The following is a 9,544-nucleotide window of genomic DNA, read 5'->3' as shown; positions in this document are numbered from 1 at the left end:
TCTAAGCTGTCAGACTATCATGACCAGGTATCAAGTTTCTTTCCTTCCCCATGTTTGCCTTTTCTTTCTCCAGTTCATACACTGTCCCGTCTCAATTCTATATGTAGTCCCTACATCCTGGCCGTTTATTTCCCAATCTACAGTCAACACCACTTGAGGGAATTGCTTTTGTCTAGCACTGAAATTCCTGGATTCTTACAAACCCTACTTTTCAGTCAGTCTGGCACCAACCAAAGGGTGAGGCAAATGGGAAGTTAAGTGGAACTGTCGTAGTGATTGGTCCCAATCTGTATGGGTTCTTGGACTTAATTTTCTATCAGTTATCACATATTCATATTAGCCTGAAAGCCTGAGGACTATGGTCATCTTCTGACCCATTCACAATTGAGAAGCTGCGAATGGGTTTTATTCTACAGGATCAGAATGTGCCAACCTTTTCCTCTCACGTTTGAGGGAGCCAGTGTGCCACAGTGGCCACCGACCCTCCTAGTAGGAGGTAGTGTGGTGGCCATTGCTCGTGAAGAGGTAGATTTTAATATTTTCACTCTTCATGAACTTTTTGGATTATCTAATCAAAGATTAGGAGGGCTATGTCCCCAAGAATGCTTAGAACAGCCTACAGTCTTTGAGGTTGTTTACTACAGGGCACAAGTACTTGCACTTGGTGAATGAGATAATGAATGGATCATTCAGCCAGAGAAACAGTGTAATCCAGGAGAGAACTACATTTCTCTCTCACTTCCTTGAAATTATTAAAGGTGCATGCACTAGTTCCAAATGAGAAAAATCAAAATTGGACAATTCTAAAATGAAAGTTATATATTTTTTGCCCTCTGAACTGATCACTACACAGATCAAACGGGAATAATGCTTCAGTAAAACTGAACATTCTGAGAAAACCTGCTTTGCTAACTGAAAGTGAGAGGTAACAAAGGAAAGGAAAGGAAAGGAAAAAGGCCACCTTCTGTGAATTGTTACTGCAGTCACTGACAGCACTTAAGGAGGGTAAACGCAAGAAGAGGTCACAGAAGCTGAAAGAAAGGCAACAACATAAGGGTCGCAAGAGAGTCATAGTGTTAGCTGCCTCTGAGAATTGTACCTAAGAGCAAAAAACAAAAACCTTCCCAGGCTCTTTTACTGGCGGAGTTTGGATTTATTATGACAGCCTCAGACCCACAAAATGGTTGTACTTTTCCATCACAATGCTCATGGGGAATCAAATATTTTCAGAGATCAGGCGGAGATGGTAGTGAGTGTGGGTGTCGTCAAGGGAAGGTATGAAGGAGCTCATAGATATTCGATGTCTTCCAGGAGAAAGTACTAAAGGTCAAGTACTAACATACTTGTTTTTCATCTTACTCTCCAACAGAGGACCAGATGTAACCTCCCTAAAGAATAGCTTCCCAACACAGCCTGGCAACTGTACAGTGGGAAGGAAGCAAGATGCACTCTGTGACACATAAATGAAAAACCAGAAGGTAACAGACAATACTAAGTGCACTCCCACCCCTATTCAAACACAAAGGCCGAGGAAAAGTTCATGCTAACTACCTGCCAAGAGACTATTTTTGGGGAAAACACGCACACACACCAGAAACTCGTCTCATATTCTCCACATAGTACTTGAATTTTAAAATTTCTATTAGTTAACCTATGTTGGAACAGTTTTAGAAGGGCTCTACTTATCATGAATTGATAAAAGGTCAACATATAAACAGTATAGAAAGGAAACAAAAGGAATATTAAACATTATTTAACACTGTGCAACTTGTTTCCCTACCAAGTCTGTATTTGTCACTAGAATGGAAAACTAATACAATGTATCCTGGGCATTTTGGCTTTTTCTTATTTAATTTTTTCATTCTTTTGCTTATTATTATTTTCTTTGATTGTGCCACCCAGCCCTCGGCAGTGAAAGCATGGAGTCCTAACCACTGGACTGCCAGGAAATTTCCTCTTTTGCTTTTCTTTTTTTTTTGGGTATTTTGAATCTAAGACACAAAGGAAGTCTATCCAGACCCGGTAGGGCACTCTTTCAGGAGAGCCTGGGAACAAAGGAGACCAACTGGGGAACTCAAGCCTAGAGCCATTCGTGGAGAGCTCACAGCTCCTAGAGGGCTGGGGGAGGGGATGGGGAAGACACACACACGCGCCCCCCTCCCGCCCCACCCCGAGGTAGTTTCTGCCATTTAGGAGCTTGCTATGTATTATGGGAAGGAAACAGGCACTGTGGTGTAAGACAAAGCTGGGAATCAGGGGACTAGGTTCTAATTCTGACTCTGTCATTGGCTGGCCATGTGACCTTATAGGGTGGGAGTGGTCACTTGTCAAACAAAACGATACATCTCTGTAAAACACAGGAATTAAATGTGATGGCATTTCTCTAAGTATATTCATATAAATAAAGTTATGGTTAAGTAAGTTTGGAAAAACTCCCCCTCCTCCATCCCACAGCACCAGATAGATTCACACTGCATTTAATGCATCAGAGGCTCCTGAAAGTCCTGCTGTAAAGGAATCTTCTAAATTTGGCATTTCCCAAACTTATTTTCTGAACCGACATCTATTAAAGTCCGCAGAACATGCTTTGGAAAATGAGGGTATCTACAGCCCTTCCAGCTTTAGAATTCTACTGTGGTCAACGACATCTTTCTTTAGAGACACCATCAAATTCCCTCCTCTACTGCTGAGTCATCAAATTCCCTCCTCTACTGCTGAGTATTTAGTCTCTCAATGTCTTTGGGCTGAACCTAACATGCCACCCCTCAGTTCATTTTTCATGACCTTTATGCTATTTAAATGCTCACATGAAACTAAAACAGGGTTGGACTAGATGACCTCTAAAATCTGAACCCTGAAATTTTAGGATCCTTTGAATCATTGCAAACATCCAATGAAGACTAAAATAGGATGCATATGACCCAGGCTGTTATCATGCCAGCAGTAACGTTTACTAAATGAGACCTTTGAGATGAAATTTTATATCCTGCCATTCTGTACACTGCTCCAAGCTCAATACTACACATATTTCCTTGGCAACTTCCTTTCCCTCTGACTACTGCAAAAGGAGACAGCGTGGTCTGCAGCCTTCCTAGACCCATCCTAGAAGTAACAAGAGTTCAGAGTTCAGTCGGGATGCTTCCTGCCAAATCTGCTGTAGATACAGCAAAAGTTTTTCTATGTAGGTAAGTTATTATAAAATGTCAGGAAACTATATGCATTGCTCATACCTAACCTAAAAGGATTTAATGCATGTGTTTCAAATTCAGCCAGAGGACCATCTGACTCCTGGCAGGGGCTTGAGGCGCAGGGATGACAGCAGAATCTGGGTAAGAGACACTTGAGAGTTACCACAGAAGTTACCTACCCAACACTCAAGACTGTCTGGTCAAGTTCTAGTTCTTTCTCCAGTCAATGACTGCTACATCCTCCTTTTAGCTCTGCCTTGACTCTTCTTTAATATCGCGTATCTTTTTTGGCCCCATTTCCACGCTAACAAAAGATTATTCAAACAATTGTTAAGACATAACACTCAAATTAGTTTTCTCAATTGTCCAAATGCCTTACTCATTACAGCTGAGAAGACAGAAATATTAACTAACCTAATCAGAAAGCAATTCAGTTTTTTTCCCTCTACTGTAGGCCTTACAGTGAACTTTTTAGGCTTGGTCCGATTCCACCTTAAGGGGCTCAAGTGTCATTACTGGAAGGAGTTGTGGAATTGGCCGTGACACTCCACTGATGGTTTCCTTTCCTCTGTTTACTCTTTGGGGGAAGGATATGACCCGAATGCTTCAGCCCCCAACGAGGAAACAACAGAGAGAAAATGAGAATGAGATGAGGGCTTCTACAGAACGTTCAATGTGAGAATTTCCAAAGGCTGACAGATGCTATTTAATAGAAGTCAAACATAAGATTCCCAAGGCTTGCTATGAGAAACTGAGTACATTTTGTAATATGTTCTAATATACTGTAACACTGGATTATAACACAAGCATAATTACTGCTGAAAATAAAGTTATGAACTAACAAAACATTCTCCTTATTCTAAGTTTAAATAATTCTTGGGGACCTAACTGGATTAAAATTGTTTGAACAATCTGACCAGTACTCAGAAGAATCATCATAGCAGGTACACAAAATAGAGAATAAAATTTTAATGGTATCAAAAATTTAGTACTTGCTGGAATAAAGTTGCAAAATATTACTCAGTAACTGACTTAGCTTCTAAATCAAGCTAGAATTACACATACTCTGTATATTACTTGAGTACATACAAGTACATTCCATGATAACATGCAGAGACATGGAAACAAGAAGAGTACTGTGAAATCAAAATCGCCATCTCTATTGATGAAATAATGAATTGAAAACAAAATCCCTATCCAATAATCCAGAATATCTCATTTTGAAAAGGGGGTTTTGAATGTTGCTGTTTTCAAGAACTCAAATAACTTCCATGTGGTTAAATTGCATTTTTTCCCTCAATATGAAAAAAGGGAAGCAGATACATTCCTATAGCTATGGGAATATACTTTTCTTTTTACTCTGTATCAAATGAAAAGGTTTGCTAGGTTTTCACTCTTCTCAGGTAAAAGGGGCTCTTCACATTCTAATGGTTAAGAATGAATCCCTTGGGACTTCCCTGGTGGTCCAGTGGTTGAGACTCCACGCTTCCAATGCAGGATGTCCAGGTCCAATCCCTGGTCGGGGAACTAAGATCCCACATACTGCAACTAAGCCTGCAACTAGAGAAGCTGCAAGCCGCACGAAGACCCAGAGCAGCCAAAAAAAAAAAAAAAAGAGAGAATGAATCCCTTAAAACTCTTAGGCATTTGAGTGTCATACCACCCAAATGCTCACATACCTTTAATGATAAAGTCATATGGGATATGAGTTTAATTCTCCTGAGAACTAAATAGACCTACGAAATAAACAGGGTATGAGAATGACCTGAGTTCACAGGAATCTCTAAATTCGAAAGACATTGCTTCAGCTTTGCTAAGATTGCATCAAAAGCCTTTTATAGCAAGAGTTTCTTAGTGAGTCACGTATTTGGGCATGGAGCCTTGGGATCTTTTTAAGCACTAAAAAGAAGTGCTTTATGTTGTGCAAATTCAATGAAAGGCCAAAACAGATAGAGGACTGACAGTGCTGAGTAATACCTACAAGTAATCCAAAGATTCTATCATCTTAAAAAGAAAGGAGAAGGTGAGATGTACGACCGACCAACTTTGCTCCCAGTTTGACGATTCCTGGGGAGCTAAGATAAGCAAAGACAGCACCTTAAGTGGAACCCAGCGGAAGCCTCTCAGAAGCATGGGTTGGTTGTGGCAGAGATGGCTACTGATCCCCTCTAAGTAACTCCTCCTTTGAGTGTGAGAACCCAAGAATGTATATGACGAGTAGGGTAAAGTACTGGCTTCACAGTCATTTCTCCAAATTATGAATTGCAACTTCTGTTATTATTACTGTTTGCAAAACAAGAGGTCATGTGAATTATCAGTCAATGAACAGCACATAAAAGAATATGGTCTGTCTTCAGTCTGAGCTCTGATTTGCTCTGTAATCTAATTCAAGGCACTTTAAATGTTTTGGTGCCTTAAGTGTACTAACATGTAACATGAGAATAACACTCATTTACTTACCTCAAGAAGCTACTACACAGATTATTAAATCACAAAGCACTTTGAGCTCCTCAGATGAAAAGCACTGTGGAAAAAATTACATCTGAGGAAACTCTTTCAATGCCTCAGAATCCTGAACTATTGTGTCTATGTCTCAATTACGATTCCTTAAACACTTTAAAAATAAAATTTGTTAGTGGCACTCCATCCCCTTTTCATATGTTAATTGTTTGGCACACAGATGCTTATATACTTAAAATCTAGTTGTCATACTCCCTACTCCAAAGAAGTTTACTAATTTTCCAGTAAAGTTTATTAAATGTACCCATTATGGAGTATTCCATGTCAAGTTTAGAAAACTTTAGCTTTCTCTGAGGTACATGTGACATAGTAAAAAGTTCATTTTTTTTCAAAATAATTGAACTAGTGTTATTCGTGTAAAACTACAACTTTTTAATGAAAACAATGCTGAAAGTATGCCACAGTGTCTATATATTCATCTGAAGAGTACAAAGATGGAGTTCTGAGAAAAAAGGGCCTTAACGCTATAGAAAATAAATGTGGTTCTTAAATTGTTCAAAGGAAACATTTAAAAAAATGTAATGTTTCATACATTGACATAAAACAATTAGTCAGAGGTAATAAACTATAAATACAATAGTTCAAATGTTGTTTCTATTTTAGCATTAGTTTTTCTAAACAAGTTAAATTCAAAACATTTAAAATCTGTTACTCATGTTTCAAAGAAATTGTGGAAATGGAAGCTTTCATGGAGATCGAAAACAATGATACCACCTTGTGATCTTTACGTAGAATATCCTGGACCTTGATCATTTTAGATTTATAACATATTTTGGTTAATACATTAGATTCAACCCATTAATATGCCTTTATATTTGGGAGAAATTAGATTGTGATCTATAACCTTGCAGTCCACCCAAGTCCTCCTTACTTCCAGGTCTTGCTTGATTCTCTGCAGGGGGTTCTGTCAGACTCATACTTAAAATGATGAAAACTATAAATAACTTCTTTCGGACTGGACGTTTGTTTTGTTTTTTAAAGTAAAATTAAAGTGCTTCTAAATTCAATTATTTCTTACCCTAAACAAAAGTGAAACATACTTAAACCTGAAACTTCCACATGTTGATACATATATTTTAACAGAAAAAAATCAGTTTTGGGCCATTAATGTCCTTCAACAGTTCAGACTGGATCAAAGTTGGGTTTTGCACTATTATCGTGCTCATGTTTGTACATGAAGGTTAAAAGAAAGAGGGCAACATCCAAGGACGACCAATAGGCAGTATGCGATGTGACAGCTGACCAATAGCGGCTCTCCACAAGGCCTTCTCTGAGTTCAAAATCAATTCTGTGATCCAGTTCCACTAAAAAGAAAAGAAGTCAAACAAATGAATAAGTATTACAAGATTGGTTCTATATAGGCTTACTAGAGTTGAGAATAAAAATTTACCAAATAGAAGTGACTCTCCTAATTATTATTACTATTTTTTAAAAAGTGACTTTCCACTCTAATCTTACAGGAAAAAACACTCAAGAGCCTCAGCAGCTCAGGATTCTATTTGGTGAACCTTTTCCTTTGTATGCTCAGGTCAATATGGAATAATAAAGCAAGAAAACAAAAATCTCGCTTGGTATCACATAGCATATTTGGAATAAAGAAACTGGGCTCAAATCCTGGCTTTCCTATTTAACCTTTGGGCCTAATCTGTAAAATAAGGCAAGCAGCCTTCTTGCAGAATGATGGGCCAGGCTTACACGTAACAATGCCTGCAGGAGTGCTACAGGGCACTCAAAGGCTCCTTCACTGGGGAGGCCCTTTACATCAACTGGCTCAGAGAGATGTGTTGGAAGATAACATCTATTACAGTCCTACGACGTTTTTCTCTCCACTTGGCTGAATTCCTCAAAGGCAGCCACGACCCACCCTAGTCTCTATCCTGTCAGCAGGGCCTAACATGCACCTGGGACATACACGCTCATTAAATGTTTGTTGAATAAAAGAATCCACTAGGTGGCCAGGAAAGTTAAACTGGGAGGAACAATGGTAATCCTTGAGAGGAAGGATTTCATTTTATAACAGTGTTGTCTTCAAACAATTCAGTGAATTCACTCAAGTCTTTTCTAAACACACAGAAAGTCCCTGCAATACGTGTTAGAGAAAAACCACCTTACCAAATCAAGGCTCTAAGATTGCGATCGGTTCATCTAACAAATCCTTAGAGATAAAACACTTAGAAAACGAGAATTTGATCTTCAGGAACTCCTTTAAAACTGTCAATGAGCCATATTTTGAAGGGTCTGTCTTAAAAATAAAAAGCACTGAAATCACTACTATTCAGACACTCGAAGTCTGCTCTTTGTTCACAAGAGTACCAGCAGATGTGAAAAGTAAAACCTGGCAAAAACTAAGGAGGTGGGAGAAAAAGTTGGGTTTTGCTTTACCCTGGCAATTTGGTAATTGCATATAGGAAATCACATCGTTTTAGAGAATGATTTCACATAAATGTTTAGCTAATGCTTATTTCAAGCAGGTATTTTGTGACAATACCATTTGGTGATTTAAAAATGCATTTACAGTTGTTATTTTTCTATTCAATTGTGCTTTTCTGACAAAGAATGTCAGAAAATATCTGTACATTTTAAGATAAGGTTTACACTTAAACAGCATAAATACCCAGTTGGTTATAAAACCCCATGAAATATATCAACATAGGCTTGTTGCAAAGTTTTTTTAAAAACAAAATACAAAGTATTTTTCTCATTTAAATTATGATAAGCTAAGCCATAATAAGAAATAGTTGAAATCCACATGTGGAACTGTGGGATAGTAATGTCTTAATTTTTTATCTTTTGTATTCCATGGGGCATTTGTGTTAAATTGGTAGGTACATTCTGGCACAACAGACAGGAAGATGAAAAGAGGAAATGAATTCTCAAGCACAATGAAGAGGAGTCAAGGTGAAGTTAGTTATAAAGAAAAAAAAGGAGAAATAAGACGAAAAACAGAAGAGATGGGAAACATACACAGTAAAATTGGTGAAGCCCACACCAAGTTATTTCTAAGAATTCACTTTTAAATGCCACTGTAGAATGTCTTCCTAGTCCAAGTCTTAGGTTAAACTGTTGTATTAAAGTCAAAGAAAGGGAGATTTTCAACTAGTGTTATTTGGCTCCACTTTGATTTTATGTCCCTGAAATTTATTCTTAATATGCTATTACTGTGCAACACTGCCTTTCATATACTATAAACTCAAATGATAAATTTATTGTTCCATTATATTATATGCCCTTGTACTTCTCATCACCCAGAGGATCTTCAATAAGTGTCACTAACTGGATTGCCCCTCCCTATCCCTTTCTATTTATCTGTAGGTTGTCCCCATCAAAATGGGAATTAGGTAGCCAGCTTGTACCTGATGAACCTATTTTAGTCTCTCATCTTCCTTAAAAGGTTTACCCCAGGCAGTCTGGCTGCCACTGCAGCTGAGCTCACATTTGTGTTGGTTTTGCAGGTGGATGGATGGATGTAAGAGGGCCTATGTCTCATCTTCCCCCTTTCTGTAGATCACAGAATTCCCAAGGGAGTGGGGTTACTACATGGCAGCACTATTCCATCAATATATGTGCTATGAGATGTGCTCTTGACCAAAGTTGGCCCAAATCTACATGGAGTTGCCTTGGACCCACTTTCTCATTGTTACCATACCAAGAAGGGGTGGCACCATACAGGTTAGTAGTTTTTTCCGAGTTTCTCTCACTGAGTTAGGTCAAAAAGAAAGGAGAACATAAAATCATTACTTTGTCCTTCTTTCTCTCTCTTGAGTGCCTAAGTGCTATAATTCCTCTATATACAAAAAAAAAAAAAAAAAAAAAAAAGAATGAGATTCCTGAACAAT

General features: G+C 38.3%; 1 protein-coding gene across 6 annotated transcripts in view; it reads right to left on the bottom strand.

Annotated features, from left to right (window-relative positions):
* Positions 1-6,134: 6,134 nt before the first annotated feature.
* The window catches only part of DDHD1 (DDHD domain containing 1), an 89,434-nt gene continuing 86,024 nt past the window's right edge, over positions 6,135-9,544 (bottom strand). Inside the window, exon 12 of one of the 6 annotated variants that reach the window (XM_068545402.1) lies at positions 6,135-7,012. In XM_068545402.1, the coding sequence (XP_068401503.1) occupies positions 6,890-7,012 (123 nt within the window). In that variant the 3' untranslated portion in view covers positions 6,135-6,889. The remainder of the gene's footprint in view (positions 7,013-9,544) is intronic. The other 5 variants (XM_068545390.1, XM_068545395.1, XM_068545396.1 and 2 more) reach the window with 5 other exon arrangements.

This window comes from Eschrichtius robustus, chromosome 1 (genome assembly GCF_028021215.1).
Source record: "Eschrichtius robustus isolate mEscRob2 chromosome 1, mEscRob2.pri, whole genome shotgun sequence".
Taxonomy (NCBI): domain Eukaryota; kingdom Metazoa; phylum Chordata; class Mammalia; order Artiodactyla; family Eschrichtiidae; genus Eschrichtius; species Eschrichtius robustus.
The sequence above is the reverse complement of the archived record's forward strand: the minus strand, read 5'-3'. Positions and strand labels throughout refer to the sequence as shown.